The 26,537-nt window shown below is 36.0% G+C and overlaps 3 protein-coding genes across 3 annotated transcripts; 2 read left to right on the top strand and 1 right to left on the bottom strand.

Annotated features, from left to right (window-relative positions):
• The first annotated feature begins 8,234 nt into the window (after positions 1 to 8,234).
• Positions 8,235 to 15,905, top strand: LOC145790820 (uncharacterized). The gene is made up of 3 exons (XM_082869662.1): positions 8,235 to 8,880; positions 15,589 to 15,674; positions 15,879 to 15,905. The coding sequence occupies exons 1-3, from the start codon at positions 8,235 to 8,237 to the stop codon at positions 15,903 to 15,905; spliced, it is 759 nt and encodes a 252-aa protein (XP_082725788.1).
• Positions 15,906 to 16,804: 899 nt separating this feature from the next.
• LOC114305490 (uncharacterized) lies at positions 16,805 to 18,873 on the bottom strand. The gene is made up of 5 exons (XM_082869615.1): positions 18,465 to 18,873; positions 18,098 to 18,367; positions 17,726 to 17,855; positions 17,289 to 17,375; positions 16,805 to 17,144 (listed from the first exon to the last, which is right to left on the bottom strand). The coding sequence occupies exons 1-5, from the start codon at positions 18,871 to 18,873 to the stop codon at positions 16,805 to 16,807; spliced, it is 1,236 nt and encodes a 411-aa protein (XP_082725741.1).
• Positions 18,874 to 21,376: 2,503 nt separating this feature from the next.
• Positions 21,377 to 23,776, top strand: LOC114296215 (7-deoxyloganetic acid glucosyltransferase). Its single transcript, XM_028240498.2, has 2 exons — positions 21,377 to 22,202; positions 22,597 to 23,776. Exons 1-2 carry the CDS (start codon positions 21,704 to 21,706, stop codon positions 23,532 to 23,534), a joined length of 1,437 nt encoding a protein of 478 aa, XP_028096299.2. The 5' UTR covers positions 21,377 to 21,703; the 3' UTR covers positions 23,535 to 23,776.
• Positions 23,777 to 26,537: the final 2,761 nt, after the last annotated feature.

Here is a 26,537-nt window from a genome sequence, read left to right as displayed (position 1 = left end):
AACATGATAACTTAAAATGTGCAAGTGAAACCACAACCACATCCCGATGTCTTGTTATGCACATTATTTGACTAATTGTGACAATCAACTACCATTGTCCTAAATATTCACTTGCACATTCACAGCTCAAACATGTAATATTTGTCCTGCGAAATACACTTGACGTTATAACGAAACTTACCTTCATACATTTCACAATTTAAGAAGTAATTATGTACCTACATACCCAGACACACTTACAAATGTGATGGTGAAGTACTCAACTTAATCATGAATAATGTCACGTATGTCGATTAATGAAATAATGTGAACAAAAATATAAACGAAAATGTGCTACGTGAATCTTGACAACCAAACCACTACGAACACGAATGCGGCATCTTCAAATGGTGACATGAAACCACAACCATAACCATACCCCCAAATCATGTTACTTGCATTGTTCGACTCCCTTTGACAATGTACAAACAGTGTCCCACGAATATGTAAACACATTTACAAACCTTAAAGTACATCAAAATAGGATGTGGCACCAGCCACGTTCGACAACTTACTTTTATTACTGAATGCAAACAACCAAACGATACCGCAACACTACGTGACATTATACACATAGTCCAACTTACATGTGCTGCCACTCACATTAAAAGTAATTTACCATTGGGTCACAATCACATCCAGAAACTGGACAACACATAACACAAGGACGTGGCACCATTCACATCCAACAACTTATTTTTTTAAGTTAATGCGCACAACAAAATGACATCGTACCACATCGTGAACCCCCAAAAAACAATCTATCAAACACGATAATTTTCATGGTTAAAAAAAAAAAAAAAAACAGCAAATACAGCATGTACCTGGCAATATAACAACGAATCAAGCACAAAACACCCAGATTGGACAACCTGCCGAACCTCCGTCCTACAACACCAATAACTAAGTCACATAACACACATAATCGACAACCCCCACACGTATACTATCTTCAAATCGAGAACTATAAAAACCTGTATTCCTCATAAAACTCACAAAACATACAACTACTATTACATATTATGAATGAAGTAAACCAAAATTATCAAAAACCCCATATTCACATAAACCCTAGTTATGGGTTGTTAATCAAAATCAAATGAATGAACATTGCAAAACATTGGGCAAGCCACACTTACATTTTGGAGCCATCATTCCTCCTCGTTCACCGAAAATGATATTTCATTAGCACCTTCCCGTCGAACGTGGAGGTCAAATTGCACCCCTTCTCCTCTTGGTGGTGGGTTTCGAAATGTTCTCAAATGAATCATCCGTTCACATTAGAATAGAGCCACAAAACATATCTAATTTATTTTGTTTCCTAAAATTTTGCTGATGGGAAGGTGCTAATGAAATACCGTTTTCCGGTGAATGAGGAGGAATGATGGCTCCAAAACGTAAGAGTGGCTTGCCCCCTGTTTTGCAATGTTCATTCATTTGATTTTGATTAACAACCCATACCTAGCGTTATGTGAATATGAGATTTTTGATAATTTCGGTTTACTTCAATCATAATATGTAATGGTAGTTGTATGTTTTGTGAGTTTTATGAGGAATACAGGTTTTTATAGTTCTCGATTGAAGATAGTATATATATGGGGGTTGTCGATTGTGTGTGTTATGTGGCTTAGTTATTGGTCTTGTAGGATGGAGGTTCAGTGGGTTGTCCAATTTGAGTGTTTTGTGCTTGATTTTTTGTTGTATTGCAGGTTACGTGGGGTTTTTTTTTTTTTTTTTTTTTTCAAACCATGCAAATTATCGTGTTTGATAGACTGTTTTTTAGGGGTTCACGGTGTGGTACGATATTGTTTGGTTGTGCACATTAACTTAAAAAATAAGTTGTTAGGTGTGAATAGTGCCATGTCCTTGTGTTATGTGTTGTCCAGTTTCTGGATGTGATTGTGACCCAATGGTAAATTACTTTTAATGTGAGTGACAACATGTAAGTTGGACTACGTGTATAATGCCACGTTGTGCTATGGTGTCATTTGTTGTTTGCATTCAGTAATAAAAGTAAGTTGTCGAATGTTGCTGGTGCCATGTCCTATTTTGATGTACTTTAAAGTTTGCGAATGTGTCTACATATTCGTGGGACGCTATTTGTACATTGTCACAGGGAGTCGAACAATGCAAGTAACATGATTTGAGGGTATGGTTGTGGTTTCATGTCACCATTTGAAGATGTCACGTTCGTGTTTGTAAGGCTTTGGTTGTCAAGATTCACGTAGCACATTTTCGTTTATATTTTTGTTCACATTATTTCATTAATCGACATGTGTGAAATTATTCATGGTTACATTGAGTAATTCACCGTCACATTTGTTAGTGTGACTGGGTATGTGGGTGCATAATTACTTCTTAAATTGTGAAATGTGTGAAGGTAAGTTTCGTTATAACGTCAAGTGTATTTCGCGGGACGAATATTACATGTTTGAATTGTGAATGTGCAAGTGAATATTTAGGACAATGGTAGTTTATTGTCACAGTTAGTCGAATAATACGCATAACACAACATCAGGATGTGGTTGTGGTTTCACTTGCACATTTTAAGTTATCATGTTTGTGTCCATGTTTGTAGTGTGTTGTACATCAATATTCATGTAGCTTAGTCTTGTTTATATTTTAACATTATTAAACGAATTGGCATGTCTCCCATTATTGACGTTTACATTGCATACTCTATTGTGATATTTGTAAACGTGCGTATAGTTATGTGTTAATTTATTAAATATTTGGTGGAGTAATTTCCATATCAACATTAATTTGTGTTATGTGGGATGAATAATACTCATACGGGTTGTGGTTTGTGTTGGGTAGATTTGGTTCATGTTTGAATTTGAATATGTCGCATTGTCTCACATAACGGCACATTCACAAAGTTGCACATGTCTGCTCGAGCGTAGGAAGTTACGCTCAAGTGAGGACCCTATTTTCATCAAGTTTTGTTAAGTGTTTTCAAGTGCATTTTTCCATTCTCATTCCTTTCTAGGCATACCTAGGCCAAGTTTAAGACACCATAATGAGGATAGAGGAGTAGGAATGCACCAAGACAAGAAAGAACTAAGTTAATGATTCCGGGTGTGTAATTTAGTACGTATTTATTCTGTATCTGTGTAGGTTGCGCACCACAAGGTATCTGAATTGCCTACTCTGTCCGTTTACTTAGAGCCATTTGTTATCTGTGAGTAATAACTTAGTAAAGCTATGTTCAAGTTAAATTATTTTCTGTATATGGACTAAGATCTGTTCTATGAATGCTATGTTTTTGCACTATGAATGATTGTCCACCTTTGACAAATAATTGTGACATTAATACTGTGATTCAAGTATGCAATATGTACCCGGACCGGAGGTTCCTTTATGGAACTGACAAGTTATCTATACTCGGCTGGAGGTTCCTATATGGAACTGACAAGTTATCCGTTCCCAGTTTGGAGGTTCCTTTAAGAAATGACAAGTTATTCGCACCCGGCCGGAGGTTCCTCTATGGAACTGACAAGTATGATCTGTGATGCTCTATATATGATCTGTTAGCGCTAACGGATAAACCATGTAAGATCAAGCATGAATTCTGATTTCTGTCAATGACTCAAACAAGAATACACATATGAAACTATCCTATGTACAGACTTAGTTATGAGACATCATTCATTTAACCCTTTACTTTGTTGTTATTTACTAGGCTCCCGCTCACTATTTATATTATTTATGTAGGTGATCAGGCACGTGACGAGGCTCAGAGTTGAGGATCTGGCGTCTCAGTTTTTGTCATCCAACCTTTGTGCCTCGCGAGGTGGTTCCAGATTAAGTGAAGTCTAGTGGCTGTGTTGTTATGAATGTATAAGACTTTGTTTCTTTTGAACAAGTTTGTCTGTTTATATGTACATGAAGTGATGTGTAGATACTGTATCTTTTGACGTCACTCGTATGTTTATAAAAGTTTAAGATTGTCGATCCCATGTATGTTCTCACAGCTCGATGGACTATGTATATTTTATGTATTTGCTTCTGCAGCCCCTATTTATATATTATTATGTTAAGAGGCCTTTGATAATCCAAGGATTACTGGCCGGTTACAGCGCTACACCTATAGGGGCGGGTTTGGGTCTTGACATAATGGTATCAAAGCACGTGTTCTACCGCACACACGAGTTCATATGAGCTTAGGATGTCCTAGTAAGAAGTAAAGGCATTCCATCTGTATGTGTAAGTATGTATTTATTGAAAGTGAAAACCTAAATTTGATTATGATCACATGATATGGAAACAAATGATCTGAATATTGTAAAAGGACTATTTGCCTACGTTTATAATGTTCTGTTTACCTATAGCAAATGGAAAATACAAGAAGTGATGGAACAGCTGAATCATCAGAGGCTCAAATGAGCCGTATGGAAGAAATGCTTGCAGCTTTAACTGAGGCAATGACTCAACAACAACTGAGGCAACAACCCTTACCTCCTCTACCCCCACCAGTCCAAGTTGAGCCGGATAACAATGATCTTATAAATTTAACTCAGAAGTTCCTGAAAATGAAATCGCCGACCTTTTTGGGTGGCATTGAACCGTTAAAAGCAGAAACATGGAAACTTGAAATGGAGAAACTATTTGAAGTATTCCCTTGTTTTGAGATTTAGAAAGTCCTTCTGGCTACCTACACTTTGAAAGATGAAGCCCGGAGGTGGTGGTTGCTAATCTGAAACAGTAATGAGAATATGACGTGGGCACAATTTAATGCGATCTTCTATGATAAATACTTTCCTCAGTGTTTCTGAGATTGGAAAGTTTATGAATTCCAAGAACTTAAATAAGGCAGGATGTTCGTGGCTGAGTATGAGGCCAAATTTACTGGGTTGGCTCGATTTGCTCCACATATGGTGGATATTGATCACAAGAAGGCACAGAAATTTGAAGGCGGGTTGGATCTGGAAGTATTTGATCGAGTAGGCGTCTTAAAATTGCCTACCTATGTGGAAGTTTTAGATAGAGCGATAATGACAGGAGCCACAATAGCAGCAATGAGGCAAGCCAAGGCACCAACAACAGAATAGAGAAGCAAAAGACCTAGATCCAATTTTCGGAAGAGTTGTTTATTCTTTACGAACAAAAAGCAAAATACTGGAGCTCTAAGTAGCTCAAGCCAAAGTAGTGGGTCTATGCCAATTTGTTCAGAATGTGAAAGGAAACACAAAGGCATGTGTCATCGTGGATCGGGCGCGTGTTTCCGGTGTGGCAAAATGGTCACATAATTAAGGACTGTCCAATGAGGTTTGATAATGCAAATCATCCAACAGCAAGTTCAACCGGATCTACTCCTGTAACGAGGCCCAATGCAAGAACTAATGCCAGGAATAATAGCTGGAATGAAACACTAAGGCAAGGGAGAGTGTTTGCTCTAGTACCCGGAGATATATAGAATACTGAACCAGTGGTGTCAGGTATAATTTCTATCTATGCACAGAATGCTTATATATTGATTGATTCTGGTTCTACGCATTCATTTGTATCGCATGCTTTTTCTCGGAAGTTGGCTAGATCATTGGAACATATGAATTGCATACTATCTGTGTCTACACCATTGGAAAGTTCTATGATGTGCACTTATGTATATCCTGCATGTGATGTTTTGATTGGTGATATGACATTGTACGTTGATCTGTTGCCTTTGAGCATTGACCACTTTGATTGTATATTGGGCATGGATTTGTTATCGAAATATTATGCCACTATTGATTGTGTGAATAAAACCGTCACGTTTAAACCACTTGGTATGCCTGAGTTTGTTTTCACTGGGAATGTGGTAGTTCCTCCACCATACTTGATTTCATTTATGAAAGCCAGAAAATTGTTGAGAAAAGGTTGTTAGGGTTACTTGTGTAGTGTAATGACTGTATCTTCGGATAGTACCAGCGTGGAAACTATTTCTGTGGTTTGTGAATTTCCTGATGTGTTTCCTAATGATTTACTCGGAAACCTAATTGATAGGGAAATTGAGTTTACCATAGATGTAGTACCTGTAACACAACTTATCTCTAAGACTCCGTATAGAATGTCGACTTTTGAACTGAAAGAATTAAAAGTTCAACTCCAAGAACTCTTAGACAAGAAATTCATCTGTTTGAGTACCTCACCTTGGGGAGCCCCAGTGTTGTTTGTTAAAAAGAAAGACGGATCTTTGAGACTATGTATTGACTACCGTGAGTTGAATAAAGTAACCGTGAAGAACAAATATCCATTACCCCGAATAGATAACCTGTTTGACCAACTCTAGGGAGCCCAAGTATTTTCTAAAATTGACCTTAGATCCGGGTATCACTAGTTAAAGGTCAAGACAGAAGACATAGAGAAAATTGCATTTAGAACTAGATATAGACACTATAAATTTTTGGTAATGCCATTTGGGGTAACAAATGCACTTGCGGCGTTCATGGATTTAATGAATAGGGTGTTCAAATAATTTCTGGATGAATTTATTGTTGTCTTTATTGATAATATATTGATTTACTCCAAAAGCAGGGAAGAATATGAGAATCATTTAAGAACTACCTTACAAATCTTGAGGGAAAATAAGTTATATACAAAATTTTCCAAATGTGAATTTTGGCTGGACATCGTAACCTTTCTGGGCCATGTAATCAACAGGGATGGTATATCGGTAGACCCACAGAAAATTGAAGCTATTGTGGACTGGCCTAAACCGACAAATGTGTCAGAAGTTAGAAGTTTTCGGGAACTTGCAGGTTATTATTGTAGATTTGTGAATGAATTTTCAAAGCTTGCTATGCCATTAACACAGTTGACACAGAAAAATGTATCGTTGGATTGGAATGATCAATGAGAGTCAGCCTTTTAAGAACTGAAAACTAGACTGGTAGCTGCACCAATTTTGACCTTGCCTAACGGAACCAATGGGTTTCAGATTTACAGTGATGCTTTCTATAAAGACTTGGGGGTGTGTCTTTATGCAAAATGGGAGAGTGATTGCTTATGCCTCTTGACAACTCCACCCACATGAAAAGAACTACCCAACTCATGACCTTGAATTGGCAGCTGTGATTTTTGCCTTGAAGGTTTGGCGACATTATCTGTATGTTGTGACTTGCGAGGTATATACCGACCATAAAACTTTGAAATATTACTTTACACAGAAAGAATTACACATGAGACAGAGAAGATGGTTAGAGTTGATCAAAGACTATGACTTACAAATTTTGCACCATCCGGGAAAGGCTAAAGTTGTGGCAGATGTCTCGAGCCGAAAATCAATGAGAAATTTGTCATGTTTGCTCACCGGTTAGAAAGAATTGCTATGTGATTTGAAAAAGAATGAGATTGAGATAGTGATGCATGAACAGGGCGGGATCTTAGCTACCATTTCTGCTCAGCTTGCAATCATTGAAGAAATTAGAGAGAAACAACCGCAAGATGAATTTTTGAAAAAGATCGTGAATGAAATTGACTCAAGACCAAGGCCCGGGTTTGTGTTTGAGAACAATGTGTTAAAATTTCAGGGTCACCTTTGTGTGCCAGACTGTTTTGACTTAAGGAAACGCCTTATGACTAAAGTCCACAACTCCAAATTTGCCATGCATCTGGGAAATACAAAGATGTATCATGACTTGAAACAGAACTTCTTGTGGCCTGGAATGAAGAAAAGTATTGCTGACTTTGTGGCTAAATGCTTGTATTGCCAACAAGTTAAAGCTGAACATCAAAGACCTGCAGGATTACTTCAGCCACTTTCAATACTGGAGTGGAAGTGGGAGCATATTACTATGGATTTCATTGTTAGACTACCTCATTTGTCTCGAGGTATGGATTCTATTTGGGTCATTGTTGATCGTTTAACTATGTCTGCCCATTTTCTGCATATTAAATCTTTGTATAATGTGGATAAGTTGGCTAATTTGTATGTCAATGAGATTGTGAAATTACAGGGAGTTCCAGTGTCCATAGTATCTGACAGAGGCCCCAAGTTTACTTCAAAATTCTGGCAGAGTTTGCAACAAGGTTTGGGGGCTAAATTGAGATTAAGCAGTGTTTATCACCCATAGACAGATGGCCAATCGGAATGGACCATTCAAATATTAGAGGACTTGTTACGGATGTGTGTGTTAGACTTTCAAGGTAATTGGGAGCATTACCTTCCTCTAGCCGAATTTGTGTATAATAATAGCTACCATTCAAGTATTGGTATGGCCCCACATGAAGTTTTGTATGGTAGGAAATACAGTTCTCCGATTTGTTGGGCCGAGGTAGGCAACATACCTTTATTGGGACTGAAATTGGTACAAGAAACAACTAAAAATGTGAAATTAATTCGATACAGACTGAAAAATGCACAAAGCTGCCAGAAGAGCTATGCCGATGTCCAAAGAAGAGACAGGAAATATGAAGTTGGGGATCACGTATTTATCAAAGTGACCCCAATGAAAGGCCAGACACGGTTTGGCGTGAAAGGCAAATTGGCACCAAGATATGTTAGACTTCATGAAATCCTTGAGAAGATTAATTCAGTGACGTATCAGGTAGCTTTACCACCAGTCATGGAACATATGCACAATGTATTTCATATCTCTATGCTTCGGGATTATTTGAGAGATCCACTACATGTGATTGAGCCGAGTCATGTACTTCTAAAAGATGATTATACATACGAGGAGAGGCTAATGCAAATTGTGAATCGCCGAGTCAAAAGATTGAGAAATAAGAAAATTCCGTTAGTGAAGGTTGATTGGCAGAATCATGGAGGAACTTATGCAACTTGGAAGACAGAAGAAGACATGATGAGAAGATACCCTGAGTTGTTTCCTTTGAATCCGGTGTTCTTCCAGAATGAAGGTAACTTGAGTTTGGAGGACCAAACTCTTTAAGAGGGGAAAATTGTAACAACTCCGACCCATGATTAACGTTAATCCATGCTTAATTATGCCTAATGAGTAATTAAAGTGAAATTTTGAACATATGTTGCCTTATGTGTGTTTATATCTATTTAACGTAGAAAGATTTGTTCATGTTTTCATTTTTGTTTACAAATTGAAGGCCTTATTGGCATTCGATTCAGAAATTGACTTGATTTATGTGTTAATTAGAATTTTTAGAAGTTTATGGTAGGTTTAATTGAAATTCGATTCAGAATGATTAAATTAGAATAATTAATGCTCAATTAAACCTAACTAATGAAATTTTGATCTAAGCCTATATAAGGCATCTTTTATACCCCCAATCATTCTTTTTCTCCATTTTATATACATCTTTGAACTCACAAACACACACAAACGTGAGAGAGAGAGAGAGACAGAGAGAGAGAGAGTGGGAAGATTTGGTCCTAAGCTTGAGAATTTTGTGAGACTTGAGCTCATTCAAAAGGAATTGCTAGAAAAGAGAAGAATTTGGAGAGAACTTGGAAAACTAAGCTCTTACACTTGAGAATTCAAGGCTTGAGGTAGAAATTCACTCCTTTAGTTGTATATTTTTAGTCTTTAATGCATGAATTCAAGAGAATTAGTTAATTAAGCCAAGAATTAAGCTTAGGAAAAAGAATTAAGAAGATAATCATACTTGCATGTAATTTTTTTTGCATTTAGAGCTTGATTTTGAGAAAGCTTCACATGCACGCATTGATCATGGCTTGATTTTGGAATTTCATCACATTTCACATGTTTTTGCCTCATTTGATTATGTTTTGGAAGGTTAAAACTCATACCATTACATACAAGTTATACTTTCAACATTTCAAGTTTGGTTTTGTATAATTGACAAGTTTTTGAGCTTTGGTTTTGTGAAATGATTTTGAATTCACCATGGTTTTACCATTTATAAGTGTTTCTTATAGCTTCCTCAAGTTTTTGGCCCTAGAGACCATGTTTTACAACTTTGAATCTAAGTTTTGAGCTTGGGAGCAATTTTGGAAATTCCAAAATTCTACGCTTGAGCAAAGGAATCCACGCTCAAGCGACCACTCTGAGTGCATGCACTTTTGCTCGCGCGACCAGAAGTCAGCTTGAGCATGAAATGCATGCTCCCAGAAGTTCTTATGTTTTGCAGGCCGCTCAAATGACAAAAGTTGCGCTCGAGCGAGGGCATGTCTCTTACGCTTGAGCGAGTGTCGAGTGAGCATTGGGCGGAAAAATCAAGCAACAAGCACTTTTGCAAAAGTTTACAAGCCACTCGAGCGACAGATCTTGCTCTTGAGCGACCACTCATATTTTGCATGTCCGCTCAAGCATAAGAAGTTATGCTCGAGTGAGGACTTTGTTTTTAGCAAGTTTTTTTAAGTGTTTTCAAGTGCATTTTTCATTATCATTTCATCCTAGGCATACTTAGGCCAAGTTTAAGACACCATAATGAGAATAGAGGAGTAAGAATACACTAAGACAAGAAAGAACTGAGTTGATGATTTCGGGTGTGTAATTTAGTACGTATTTATTTTGTATTTGTGTAGGTCACGTGCCGCAAGGTATCTGAATTGCCTACTCTGTCCATTTACTTGGAGCCATCTGTTATCTATGAGTAATAACTTAGTAAAGCTATGTTCAAGTTAAATTATTTTCTGTATATGGAATAAAATATGTTCTATGAATGCTATGTTTTTACACTATGAATGATTGTCCACCTCTGACAAATAATTGTGACATTAATGCTGTGATTCAAGTATGCAATATGTACTCGGACCGAAGGTTCCTTTATGGAATTGATAAGTTATCTATACCCAGCTGGAGGTTCCTTTATGGAACTGACAAGTTATCTATATACCCAGCTGGAGGTTCCTATATGGAGCTGACAAGTTATCCGTTCCTCGTCCGGTGGTTCCTTTAAGGAACTGACAAGTTATTCGTACTCAGCCGGAGGTTCTTCTGTGGAATTGACAAATATGATCTATGATGCTCTGTATATGATCTGTTAGCGCTAACGGATAAACCATGTAAGATCAAGCAGGAATTCTAATTTCTGTCAATGACTCAAACAAGAATACGTATATGAATCTATCCTACGTACGGACTTAGTTATGGGACATCATTCATTTAAACCTTTACTTTTTTATTATTCACTAGGCTCCCGTTTACTATTTATATTTTGTATGTAGGTAATCAGGCACGTGATCAGGCTCAGAGTTGAGGATCTGGCATCTCATTTTGGTTAGCCAACCTTTGTGCCTCCTGAGGAGGTTCTGTATTAAGTCAAGTCTAGTGGCAGTGTTGTTATTAATGTATAAGACTTTGTTTCTTTTGCTCCACGAACAAGTTTTTCTATTTATATGTACATGAAGTGACGTGTAGATACTGTATCTTTTGACGTCACTCGTATGTTTATAAAAATTTAAGATTATCTGTCCTATGTATGTTCTCACAGCTTGATGAACTATGCATATTTTATGTATTTGTTTTCGCAGCCCCTATTTGTGTATTGTTATGTTAAGAGGCCTTTGATAATCCAAGGATTACTGGTCGGTTATGATGCTAAACCTATAGGGGTGGGTTTGGGTCGTGACAATTAGAGATGTGGGTGAAGATGTACGTGACAGGTATTTGGCCGTGCGTGCCCCTTATGCCCTTAAAGCCAGATATATTCAATTTGTAATCCACTTAGATAATCATTGGACACTAATGGTTTATGACATTGAGGAGGGATTTTGAATGCATTACAACTCAATGAAACCAAGACGTGGGAGGGAAGACAAACATTACTGGGAAGCATGATTGTTAGTTAGTAAACGTGAATTAGTTAATTGCACTAGTCTTTGTATTTTATATTTGACAACAAAACTAATTACTTGGTAATATAAATTTGACAATAATGTAGAAGGGATACTTTGAGGATTATATAAGGTGGAGACTGAAGGTTGGCGCAGCTGAAACGCAAGATTTGGTAAAGGAACTTTTAGTGGTTGATTATTGTCCGCAGCAAAAAGCAGACTTGTTAGTGTGAATTACGTTTGTTTGCAATGTATGTTATTGATGTTTCCATACATTGCACGTGTCACATTCCAAATTTTAATTACTCGGAAACATTACCAAAGCCTTTAGATTAGGTCCATTTTTTTTTGAAACATCCATTACCCTTGAATAATAGAAATACAAGGATACATGTTCTTTCTCTCTCTTAATGAATATTAGAATGACAACAATACATGCCAATTTCTTACTGTGAAGCTACAAATAAATAAAATACAAATACAAGATCCATTACATCTACAATGAAATTACATATAAAAGACACATGGACTTCTTAACTCTTCAATCACAGAATCCACACATTCTTCCTGTAAAAAGATTAAAAACAACAGGGGTGAGCACTAATGCCCAGTAGAAATCTCATAATTCTCAATCAATAACCAACACACATATAGAAATGATCATGCATGCAGAGTGATACCATACAGTAGGGTGACATTGTATAATTTCAAAATATCTTAACTAAGTACCTTTTTCTCAAAAACTATTTAAACACTTTTAAGAAAAACCTTCAGCCATTAAAATCATCCCTTAACTTTAGAAAACTATAGATCCTTGTGAAACAAACATATTTAAGAAACAACATCATTTACAAATTATTAACCAATTCCCAAAATATTTCTTATTTAATTTCCATTTTTAATATTCATCTTTGTCTTTCATTCTTCCTTTCTACTCATTATATTTATTTAGAACTCCATAAATTCAAATTCAAGTTCAAGTTCCCTAATTTATTTACAGAACAACACTCATAATTTACCTTTATTGCCACAACTACTTCATTAAGTTTACCATCACCAGTCCATATTCCTCTTACCCATTTTTGGTTTCCATTCTTTACAAATAATATCTATGCACATTTCCCCTTTAAACCAAATTACACATCAATATGCAATTTCATAAATTCATCACAAGTCACAAATAACATCATTAACTCAACATACTTCTCAACACATATCTCAACACAATCCACCTTTTGCCGACTTACTACGGCGGGACAGCGGGCACCTAATTCATAACACTTTCCACATTTCGCCGGCTACTATACGGCGGGAAGTGAACTCCCAAAAACCATTTTCTTAAAAGCCATTTTCTTCTAAAAAAACCATATTTTTCCAGAAACCAATTTTCAACTTTTTAAAACTATCCCTCACATTTGTCGGCTACTATACGGTGGGATGTGGGCACCCAAAACATTTTGGAAAACTATCCGTTTTTCCACTTTTGCCGGATACAATACGGTAGGACTGTGTGGACACCAAAAAATCATTTTTCCACTTTTGCCAGCTATTATACGGTGGGACTGTGTGGACACTCAAAAACATTTTTCCACATTCGTCCAGCGATAAGCTTAGATAGGGCAATTGGGCACCTTTAATCCAAAATCACCCCCACATTTGCTGGCTACTATACGACGGGACGTGGGCCCCCAAAAACATTTTTTCAACTCCCCGCGCGAGTACCAACACAACACCACCCAACACAACTTAACACAACCCAACACAACTCAACTCAAATTCAACACAACCCAACACAACTTAACTCAAACTCAATACACCCAACACAACTAAACTCGACACAATTCAACATGATTCAAACACAATTCATCATAGTTCAACACAATTCAATTCAACATTATTCAACACAACTTAATTCAACATAAGTCAACACAACTTAATTCAACAACACTATTTGCAATTCAACATAATTCAGGATAAATTCTTGAATCCCACTTCAACATTCCATAACCAAGTTTATGTCATCCATATCATTATCACATCTTTTCCTCCAAATTTCATTTCATATTATAGCATGATCTACAATGCCCATAACAAAGGTTCATTGGCTAATTTTTTACATAATTTTCAAACACTTCCAAATTTCAATTAAACTTGTATATATATAATTCAACACCTCAATTTCATGATCTAATTTCAATTTGGGCAAAATCATTAATTATCATCATGAATCAACCTAGGGTTTTCAAGAAAAATCAAAGCTTTCAAGAAAAATTCAAATTTCTCAAACCACTACTTTTTATTCCAATTTTTCCATTGATAATACACTTAAGGTTCATAATCCATAATCTCAACCCAACAATTGAACCCCAGCACTTCAAACCCTAAACCCCCAAATTTTATGATATAACACTATATGCTCAAAAATATAGATTTTGCATTTATATAATCAAAATACCACAAATCTATCTATTAATGTAAGTATTGAAGAAGAACTAGGACCCCTACTTCAAGAATCGAGCAAAAGAGCAAAGCTTTGAGAAAAATCCTTCGCAAATCCGAATTCCAATCGGTAGAAAAGTAAGATCTTCAAGCCTCTTCACTTTCTTGTAAGGGATCTTACCCAAATCTTAGAAGAATGAAGAGTATTTGGGGTAAAAAACCTAGGGTTTTCGGACCTAGGGTGAGAGGAATGAAGAGAGGAGATGAAAATGTGAAGCATGATCTAGAAAAGTGCCTTTAAACTTGCTGAATTCGCGCAGTTCGCTCGAGCGTCGCTTTTCCCGCTCGAGCGTACCTGCTTCCTGCACAGATTCCAAAACTTCAAACAGGTATAACTCTCTCATCCAGATTCTGTTCTAGGTCGTTCTTGTATCCAAATTGAAGCTTCGGAAACAAGCTTTCCAATGGTTCTAGACTCACATCCAAATTCAAAGTGTGGAAAAAGAAAAAGGCAAAAGAGTGATGGTTATTCGTAGAAAAAATTATCTGAATTAAATTCTTGGTTCACTCCTACTTTATCATTATGTTACAACTTCAATCAATACCCTAAAATAAAATAAGGAGGTTCTAAATACACTAATAAAAATGTCAAGGGAAATCTCACTGTCCACGCTCGAGCGTTGCTTTCCACGCTCGAGCGCGTAGACTAACAAAGCCGTCCACTCGAGCGACCACTTCTACGCTCGAGCGGGAAGTCACAACTCTCAAAATTTCGGATAGACTGCAAAAATGCTGGGAGCCTCTCAAGTTTGCTCGAGCGTCAACTCCCCCGCTCGAGCGGAGGGAAAAATTCTAGATCGTTACAGCACGTGGTTCGTTTTGACGTAGTTACTAATGTCTTAAATATTTATAACATGGCTGATTGTGGAATTATAGTATGCTTCATTATGAAGCAACTCGTGCGTCACCTAGATGTGGACAAGTCAATGAGAGGGGAGAGCTACAAAATGATGCGAGCCGGTATGGTGAAGTCATTTATGAACAACCCAAAAATGTCATTTGTCGCTACTAATTGACAATTGGAACAATTTTCCAATGGTGCCAAATGAGTGCATTATCGTTTTTTTTGGTCTAAATTCACAGTTAATTAGTTTTTGAATGGTACAGTACGTTTGATGTTAAACAAATTTTGGATGTTTTGGATGTTTCGGGTAGCATTGTCAATATAGATTGAGGATTTGTACATTTTTTTTGGGAATATGTTACAACGATTCATTTATAATTTTTTGTATGCACTTATTTTTTATAATATGGCGGTATGTATCATTTAGTAATGTCAGTAAGAAGTTAATGTCAGTAGGAATGTTAAGTGACTAAATGTGAATGTACATGTAAATGTGATTGTGAATGTGAAGGTGAAGGTGAATGTGAATGTCAGAAGGAATCTTGGTTGTCCATCTCTAATACCCAGACTGTGAATGTGAATGTACGGGAGTGTTTGGTACTTGTCACAGGGAGTTGGAAAATGCAACTAACAAGATTGAGGATTGATCATATGATGTTTGTCATCTAGTTTACTTAAATTGTTGCTTTCGACATTCATGTTACGTGTCAATGGTGGATTGTTCTAACAAAATTTGACTTCCCATGTATACTTTAAAGATTATGAAGGTGAATGTATTGGAGTGTTTATTACTTGTTACAGGATGTTGAGGGTGGTGGGATTTGTTAGGTAGATTTGGTTCACTTTTCATTTATCAAATGTCACGTTGTCTTTAAATGTGTCAAATTTTCAAATTGTCATTTACTCAGTATATATGCTGTCACATTAACGTTGGGGGTGTGTCACACATCAATCTTTGCACCTCACATTCTTGTTTATGTTGTCATATTTTTCAATAAATCGACATGCGTACTGTTATTGTATATGTTGTCATATCAGGATTAACAGTGTTGGTATGTGCCAATTTGCGTTTCCCCTTATATTGTATGGTGTCACATTCGTGTTCATAGTATGTTATTTGCTTCAAATTACAATTCAAACAATTTGCAAGACTAGAAGTTTGAATATGTTTTTTAATACTTTGTAAACAATGTTGTTTTTTGAATTCCGAATGATTTGATTCGATTTAAAATTTATTCCCCTTGTCGAAGGATGTGCTGTAAATTCAAATGGTAGGTGTGCTTCATCAATTTAATCTTTCAAGTATGTGCTGTAAATTAAGATTGATGAACTGGTTAAAGGATAACCTATGTCACACCGACATAATACTTGGCTTCAAAAACTATGGATTCTCGTATACAAAGCCAGTGTGCAACGCACTACCCAAACGTGTTTTGTTGGTTTCAAACATACAGTTGCATGAACAATAACATAAACATGTAAAGCTAATATATGAATGAAAGCGGTGTGAAGAAAAAAACCAGCTGAATGATTACTTATAAATAATTTGTTGACTTATTAAAATTTGTCATCATTTTGTTTCGCTACATTTTACTACGATAATACGATGTTGTTATTCAAAAGTGATTATAAAACTTTGCCGGTAAGTGTCTATTACTAAATTGGTTCTTTACATGTCTTTCGGTTATGGCTGCCCATACGACCACATCAACCGCACCTGATCTGACTTAGTTTCTTCCCCCGAAATGGTATCCGATTCTTCTTCGGTCACCCTGGAGAACGTTTAACTTCTGGTAGATATATGATGAAGTCATCTTCCGAGAAGGACGGTTTGTCAACTGTTGGTATTGACTGAATGTATTTGGAATAAGCTGCTTTGTATTGATCAACGTGAAAAATTGTTCAACACATGTACTAAAATCCCTTCCACTATTCTGTATTACAACCACCGCATGTGCACATGAGAATCCATTTAATTGCCACTGGAAACATGAACATAAACGCTTGCCAATGTCTACCAACACCGTTGGAAATGAATGAACCTCGTATATGTCTTCATTTGCCTGACTAACAATTCATGTGCAACCATTGGAGTACGCCTCCCTAACACAACTTTCCATTTTTGGACAAGGTAAGCCATTCAAATTAGTAGCCAATAATTTACGCTCAGCCCTCATTGTCATTATCTGATTTCTGATTGTATCAACTAACCTAGTGATTGGGTAAATACGGGCATAAAGTATCCATTTATTGAACGATTCTGCAGCGTTAGAGGTCATCTCCTTATAGCGTTTGCTCCTGTTGACATTTTGAAAACATCATGAAAATGTTATTACATATTGGGTATTTTCAATGTTATCACATGTAAGTATCGTACAATCCTAAAATATGCATTGGCTCAATGGTTTGGTGGCATATTTTCCAAAAAATTATTTATTCCAGATCGTCCTGATCCTTTTAGCTTGGCCAAATGGTGCTGAAACGAAGCCTCGGTTGGAACGTATGCACATTCACGCAACTTGGCCATTAAACCAAAACAGACACGGTTGTTAACCTACCGTAATTTGTCCCTCAAATTTGCTTGGAGATGTTACAAACAGTAGGCATGATGTGCAGATGGGAATACAGTTGGCAAGGATTCGAGAAACCCAGTATTCCGATCAGATATGAAAGTTAATGTTCGAGCACTATTGACAACGTTTGTCAGGTGCTCTAAAACCCAAGTCCAATTTGCAGTGGTTTTGGAGTCAACAATAGCGAAAGCCAATAGGAATAAACCTGGGAGATATGACAAGTTTTACGTTAGATGTGTAATATTTTTAATAATGTTTACATTCACATTAACAATTGTTCACAATTCAAACCGCACCATAGACAATGTTATGAAAATAACATTAAATTGGAAACACATTTTCCATGGGGGATCCCCTACTGCTATAGTGGACTAATAATAAAATGTTTAGTCGCTATGTTATGTGTTATTATATGGAAGATTGAAGTAATCATCATAAGACACGTACTTTTGTTGCCATCCTTCCCCGTCACTGCAAGCAAATTGCCTGCAAGCAAAAAAGTGCCATCAACAAACAATAATGGGTGGATATGGTTGAATCTGTCAATGCAAGATTTGAATGATATGAAGAATCGCTTAAATCGGCCGGTTGACTGCTCGAAATCCAAGTTCACAGAACTCCTAGGATTGTACTGCATAACTGCATCCGCGTACCACCTAAGTTGATCGAATGAAACATGATAGTCACCATACACTTTGCCTCTTGCCTTCTCCACACCTAACCAGGTTATGCGGTAACTAACAGTTAGTATGTACTCCTTTTCTAGGTCAAACACGAGTGGAACGTGTAAGCGGCTTGTCACGTACCCGATAACCAAAAACACTGCAAACCAATTCAGAGTTGAGTCTACCATTCTTCCCAGTGCGAACAACAGCACCACAATTATGCAAGTTGTTCAACCTCTTCAAGTAAAAGTATCCATTGCATGTTTGAACCCTTCTATGTATCAACCAGGTACACCCTTTTTGTTCTCGCAACGTGTACACAACCTTGACCCGCACTAAACTGTTTTTCACGAATTTGAAATCAAACCCACACTCAATAACATATTTGGATAGAACCAAATAGAATGCAGCAACACCCCTTTTGAAACATTGGCCTACGTGACTAACACCATGTACCCAATCAACTGTCATCAACGTTTTCTTACTGTGGCGACGATAATTGGGCAACAAATCTACGTCCGTTTCGGCACCCGAAAATTGTTCAATGTTAGGATCCATTTGACTTGCGGAGATAGTCCCACCATATTGCTTACCTCGAATCAAATCAGCCACTTCATTTTGCGAGTCAACCGCAACGTTGATATGATAACGCCAAAGGATCTTGCAAGGGAAAACATGTTTTCTACGTCCACATTAGTACTCATCATGAATTGGTTCTCGTGACACGGTAGATTGTAAGATATGGAAATCAATGATGGTGTCACATTCCTCCACTTGTCACATAAATTTTCAACCAATTGTGTAAATGTTAATCCATTAACGCCTTTGACAGCAACAGTGGATGAACCGAAGGTGCACAATAGCATGATGTCCATATCATGTGCAACAAAATAAATGAAACATTAACCGTGTCACTACATTCCGCCAAAAATAAAAAAAACAAGGCATACAAGATATGTGATATATAATCAAATGTGAGCGCAGTAACGTCAACATCGTATTACAAGGTTCAACCCACATTCAATCACAATCCATCATAAGAAATTTTACAGCTAAACAATATAAATCTAAATTGAATAATATATAATGAAAAGTACGAGTAACATTCACATACATTCCAATACTTTCCATGAACAAGCAACATTGTTACATTCAATTGGAAAAATTAGAAACCCAATAAGTTTGCGAAATGTAATGTGACACATATGTCCACACTAAATTAATATCATAAATAATGCCAAAACCATAATCATATCCATGTGTATAGGAAATTGAAAGCCAAAACTATATATACGAAATTGAATGTTACCATAGATCATATCCATGTGTATGTGAGTTACATTCACATACATTTCAATATTTTTCACGAACAAGCAACATTGTCACATTCAAATGGAAAAAATAGAAATCCAATAAGTTTGAGAAATGTAATGTGGCACATATGTCCACAATAAATACAACAATTGCACAACACAAATTAAATACGAACGAACGTAACACACACCAAAAAATGACAACATTGTAGATATGGTTTAACATTACAACTTAAATGTAATGTCCTTTGAGGCTAATGGAAGTGTACCAATGTATGGCTGTACCATTTTGCACAACCCATCAACATTTTCACATTAAAATAAAACTTAATAACCGAACGTGATGTACTTTTACGAAACGTAATGTGACACGTATGTAAACAATGAATACAATAACGTTATCACACAAGTTCAAAGACAAATACAACTGAACGTAACACAGAGAAGACATAACAACATTGTAGATACATGATTACCATTACAACCTAAATGTAACTTCAATGGAGGCTAATGAAAGTGTGCCAATGGATGGCTATACTAGATTGTGAAATCCATATCATATGAGATGACATTGAAAACAAAACAATCGGCAAACACACAGCAACACTCACCAATTAAAGAAGCAAACAACTTTATCACATTCTCTCAAACACTTTGAGTCCAAATCGGCAAGATTAAACAACAAAACCATCCAAACCAGTAACATTTTCAAAATCTACTAGCCTCCGCGATCATGGCACAATTCACAGCAACAGACGAAGCCTACACAATAAACTTTTCTAGAAGTTTCCAAACCTTAATAGGGCGAATAACTTATAATATGGAAACATATATAAATAGTATAATAGTATACTAATACCATTTAATCACAATTTATAGGATCTTGTGGAATACTTTCTAATTTAAATAGAACTTAAAATTTTATAAAAAATTACATAAAACTTTACATTAAATAAATCTCCCTAATAAGACTTACAAATAATTTTTCCTATTTTATAACTCGTAATGCTCAAACTAACCATAAAAGAGTGGACTTTTGTCAAAAACAAATGAGAACGTTTAGAATCCGCAAATGCAGTGCCTTTTAGTACACCACCAAATAATTTGACCTACCTAATTTTAAAATATTTATTTAATTAATATTTGAAATTAATTAATGGTAAAGTCATGGATCTATAGAGTCATGGATAGAGTAGAGTGGGTTCTTATATCTTAGAGTCGTGAATTATGTCGGTTATTTTTCTCCATGTGAATCAAATTTTTATTTTTTGATTAATAGAGATTTCCGTTAAACTAAAGTTAGCAGCACTTAGAAGGACATCGATTGGAAGTCTTCCGGTTAAAGTGGGTCTTTCTCTTCATGTTTTTTTTTTATAATTTTATTAACACAAGAAAAAAATACCTAACATAATTTTTTTTGTTTTTAATCAGAAGAATACGTAGCATGTTGAAAGAGTCATTTGTGATATATTTTTTTTTAACAGTAAAAAAGTATGTTCGGTGAGAATATCAAAGTATCTGTGTACTCTAAATCCGATATAATTAGTTGATAATTAAATTTAATCTAACTCAAAAGTAGGGCCTCAAGACTGAAAAACTCAATAGAGCTTAGTTATATGTCCCAAAAAAAAAAAAAAAAAAAAAAAAAAAAAAAAAAAAAAGGGGTATCAATCGAATACAACGTGTGATCTCTCAAAAGAGTCAACTAAATAAAGTTAACATTCAACACAAAAATCGAACCTGACACACCCTCATAAAAAAAAATACTGCCTCCTTCACAAGGCCGGCACCCCAATGGTATTTGAGAACCTTGCTTAAGCTTCTCACACTCTTAACCATTTTGCTGTTTACTTTTATTTTATTTTATTTATTTATTTATATTTTACTTTTTGTCCAGATTCATCCTCACAAACCAAACGGAAAAAAATAGTCAAGCCACCTAAACACTTCCTCTTAAAAAATAAGGAATTCGAACCTGGTTACATTTGGAAAGCTAAAAGTCTCTCTATCGCACCAGACAAGTCTTGATCTGAGTTTTGAACCAAATCTCACAGAAAATTCCAAAACCCAATTCCATGGAACAAAGCTCAGCCTCACCTCATGTACTCATCTTCCCCTTACCAATCCAAGGACCCATCAAATGCATGCTCAAGCTAGCCGAGCTTCTCTGCCTCGCCCCCGATCTCCACGTCACCTTCCTCAACACCGACCACAACCACCGCCGTCTTCTCCTCTACACCGACATCCAATCCCGCTTCGCAACCTACCCTCAATTCCGCTTCGAAACCATCTCCGATGGCCTCCCCGAAGACCACCCGAGATCTGGAGACCGATTCATGGACTTGTTTGATTCTTTGGAGACTGTAACAAAACCACTTTTTAAGGAGATGTTGAGTTCTGGGATAGGCAGGCCGGTGACTTGTATTATTGCAGATGGGGTTTTGAGTTTCAGCTTTGAAATTGCTGAAGAAGTTGGAATTCCTCTGATGTATTTTGATACTATTAGTCCTTGCGGTCTTTGGACTTACTTCTGCGTCCCGAAACTCATTGATGCTGGCGAGCTTCCTTTCGAAGGTGGGTTATAGAGTTTTTCACTTTTAAACTGTTTGGTCACTGAGAAAAAGAGATTTCAAAAATTCTATCCAATACTTACATGGTGCCTACTTAAATAATATTGTATAAAATTTTTGATAATTTTTTTCTAGTCCTAATATTGCTCCTGAGAAAATGATGGGAGTGTTCTTGCACTGTTTTAACTTTCATACATAAATTCTTTCTAAAAATGTAAAATTTCTAACTCAACTTGAGTGATAATACACATTGATAATTATAGGAATTTTGAAAATCTGTCGGTTTCTACAAAAATGAGGTGGGCAACCACCAATTTGAGCATATCTCCCCATACTGATTGATTTTCTTGATTGATTTTTTTATTTTTTATTTTTTTTCACAATTTTTGTTCGCATAGGTGATGATTTGGATGCACCAATTAAGAGTGTTCCTGGCATGGAGGGCTTTCTTCGCCGCCGTGATCTACCAGACTTTTGTCGTATCGGAGATCTGAATGACCCTGTCGCCAAAATCATTGTGAAGGAAGTTCAACTAGTTCCACGCGCCCGTGGACTCATACTCAACACGTTTGAAGAGGTAGACGAACCTGTACTCTCTCATATGCGATCTCTCTGCCCAAATCTCTATCCCATCGGCCCACTCCACACCCACCTCAAAATGAAATTGGCAACCGAACCAACACCACCAGGACCACAACAGGCCTCCTCAAGCAGTCTATGGCAGGAAGATAGAAGCTGCTTGAAGTGGCTCGACGCGCAGCCACCCAAATCCGTGATCTACGTTAGCATTGGAAGCCTTGCCATGATGACAAGTGACCAAGTGATGGAGTTTTGGCACGGCTTGGTAAATAGCGGGCATCGATTCTTGTGGGTCAGACGGCCTAATTCGATACCCGGTGGCGACTGGGAGGGTCAGATTCCGAAGGAGGTCTTGGAGGCTACGGCGAAGAGAGGGTGGTTAGTGAGTTGGGCCCCGCAGGAGGAGGTGTTGGCTCACCCAGCTATTGGTGGATTTTTGACTCACAGTGGGTGGAACTCGACTTTAGAGAGTATGGTGGAGGGTGTGCCAATGGTTTGTTGGCCTTACTTTGTGGACCAACAAGTGAATAGTAGGTTTGTAAGTGAGGTATGGAAGCTTGGGATCGACATGAAAGATACTTGTGATCGAGTGGTGATCGAGAAGATGATCAAGGATGTTATGGATCTGAGGAGGGATGAGTTTGTGGTATCGGCAGATCGAATAGCGAAATTGGCTAGAGAAAGTGTTAGTGAAGGGGGGTCGTCGTCCTGTAATTTGGAGCGTTTGATTGAGGACATAAGATTGATGAAGATGTGAACATGACTCATTCTTAATCTTGTTTGCAAATTGTTTGCAAATTGAAGTATAGTTTTGAAAATAAAAGGTTGTGAGGTCAAAGGTTCGAATGTTTGATTCTAATTCAGTCTTCGTAAACTTGGTTTCCAATTATGGAACATGTGATAGAACTGTACTTTGTTTTGAGAATCGAGAGTTTTAGTAACCTTTTAGATTTTTATGAAAAGTTGTATAAAATAAAAGGAAAAGTTATTTTTTTTAAAGTAACTTCGTAACTTTTTTTGCTAAAATTTAGAGTTGCCAAAACATGTCTATAAATATTTCAAATAACAATGCCAAAATCCTAATTGTTACCACAGAAAATAGAGGTGTACAAATAAATAAGTAGAATTTATAAATCTATCTAATCGGATCTTGTTTTTATTAATTTTGATTCTGGTTTTAAAAATGATAGAATCATTCAAATCGGTTCGGTTCTTAATTTTAATGTTTTGGTTATGCTCCAAACCAAACCGAACATGTCATATTTGTTTATTATTATTTTTTTAATATTTTCATATGTAACATTTAAAATATAAAAAGTCTCTTATAAGATTTGAACACTAATTTTCATTATGAAATTGGTTATGATTAATGTGTTTATTAATATAAAATATCTATCATATTTGTTATTATATAAAATTTTTAGAATTGTAAAATCGAACCGAACTAAATTGGTTTCTATGGTTCAGTTTTGATCTGATTCCACAATTTAATAGTTCAATTACTACTCTAATTTTTCTGGAACCAGTTCCTTCGATTTGGGTCCTAATTTACTTTAAAACCAGACCAATCCAATTCATGTACACCCCCAAAAAAGTCAGATATTTAGGATTCATGTCAATGATGTGATTGCGACGCTTTTGTTGTATACTTACTAACCGACCAACATTTTATTTTTTGCCAAAAATAAAATAAAATATAGGAATATGATTGTTTTAGCAAAAAAACAAAAAAAAAAAAAAAAAAAGAAGGAAAAAGCCAATAACAAAAAAAGTTTATTTTTGCATTTAATATAACAAACAATGTTTTATGGTTAATGTGGTGGGTAAAATTGTACCACTTGGCAGTGGCGGTGCTCCGGTGAGGACATAATTGCTTGAGACCTGAAAATACACTCACAAAAAGACAAAGAAGTGGCTAGGGAGCAGCCTAGGAACTCTCCAATACCTAAGTCAACAAAACAGTACACAAAGGAGCAAAAATGTGAGAGTATAGGTTCAGAAAGTATATTTAACTGTGTGTACCTTAGCCTTTGTTATCTTCTTTATTTATATTATGCTCCCACTAATCGTAGGCCTCCCCCCACTCCTCATGTCAACCCTTTTTCTTTTGGTATTGCTCACCAGATTGGTGCAATTATCTAGGAGTTAGTTGGGCTATTATTTTAGAAACACGCATTTTGACTAAGTCTGACTCTTGTGAGCGCGCATCCTATGTGCCCTACTCCTGATCATCTAGACCCTTAATTCCTGGACTTAAAGACCTCTGGTCTTGCGCTTCTAATATTCTGGATCTAGATTTTTAGTCTTGCTTTCTGGTTTAATTTGCCCTTCCACAGTTCAGGAATAATGAGTTGATTTGAACAGAAAATATCTTGTTTGTGCCACCTCTATAAAGTAGTTGTAATTAGCAAGCGTAGTCGGTTTTCTCCATCTCTGACCTGTTTCTTAAGTCCAAAAGGTCTCGAATGCTAATGTTATGTTTAGTTTATTCGATTAGATTGGTTATTCCATGAAATTATTTATTTTTAAGTTTAAATTATCAATATTCACGAATTTTATTTCAATAATCCAAACACTACTAGTGTACATTGAACGTTCCATAATGAATTGACACAACACACGCAAGCACATAAGAAGCATTCTATACATTGAAAACAAAATAAATAGAGTTAATCACATATTTAATCTCCAAAATAAGAGTTTTGTATTAATTGTATTAATTTAGTTTTTAATGTATAAAATGTGTTTCAATTTGGTTTCTCAATCTAACTCGGTCAGTAGATGCCATTAAAATTATGAATAAATGTGAAAAATTACTTAAAATGTAACACATTTAGTTAAAAAAATATTTGATAGGTGTCATTAATGTGAAAATTTACTTTAAGAAATATACTCTTTTAGTCCATAAAAAATATTATTTGTGTCAATTTGATCTTCAAAATTACATGTTATTTGTGTTAATTGTTTGTCTCGGCATATTTTATCAACATATGGTTTTTTATAGTATTTATTTAATTAACTAGACATTTGGTCGTTTAATATAGCTTTTATGGAGATTGCAACCTTTGAATTGCTAATGCAGTTGGAGATGCAGCATAGAACTGAGGTAGACTTCAACTGATGACTTTAAATTTATTTCATTTTGTAGATGTAGAGAATCGAAGAATATTTTATAGAAGTTGTTAATGATCCAGTTGTTAATGAGTGTCTTAGTAAACTTACTGACAATTTTAAAATAATTTAAAAATCTGAATAATAAAGTAAAAAATTCAAAATCTAAATAGAACATATAGCTTTTATGGAGATTGCAACATTTGAATATGGCTATAACTTGGTCGGATTCAGTCAGGTTGGAGATTATTCAAATCCACTTCAAATTGTGTTGAGATCTGCCCTGACCAATCCAAGCCCGAATTGTAACCCAAAATTGTCTGTTCAAACCCGACCCGAGTTAAACCCGAATTGTATATGAATTTGAATTTTTTTTGGTAGCAGAATTATTAAAATTAGACTTTATTTACATATTTTTAAGAAAATCATTAATAATATCAAAACAGACAATTTATATAATGCAGGAAAGATGCCGCTATAGTAGTCGTTGCAATTGATGAGTGAGAATAAAAAATAGAGAAAATTGGTGAGAAATCTAATTTGGAGAGTGTCTAAGGCATTAGGTCTAGTGAATACTTTTTATTGATGAGAGGTTTACTTTTTGTGAAATTGCTTGGTGAGAAGTCCTTTTATTGGTTTTAAAGGATAT

This window comes from Camellia sinensis, chromosome 1 (assembly GCF_055761805.1).
Source record: "Camellia sinensis isolate YWXY chromosome 1, ASM5576180v1, whole genome shotgun sequence".
Classification (NCBI taxonomy): Eukaryota; Viridiplantae; Streptophyta; class Magnoliopsida; order Ericales; family Theaceae; genus Camellia; species Camellia sinensis.
The sequence above is the reverse complement of the archived record's forward strand: the minus strand, read 5'-3'. Positions and strand labels throughout refer to the sequence as shown.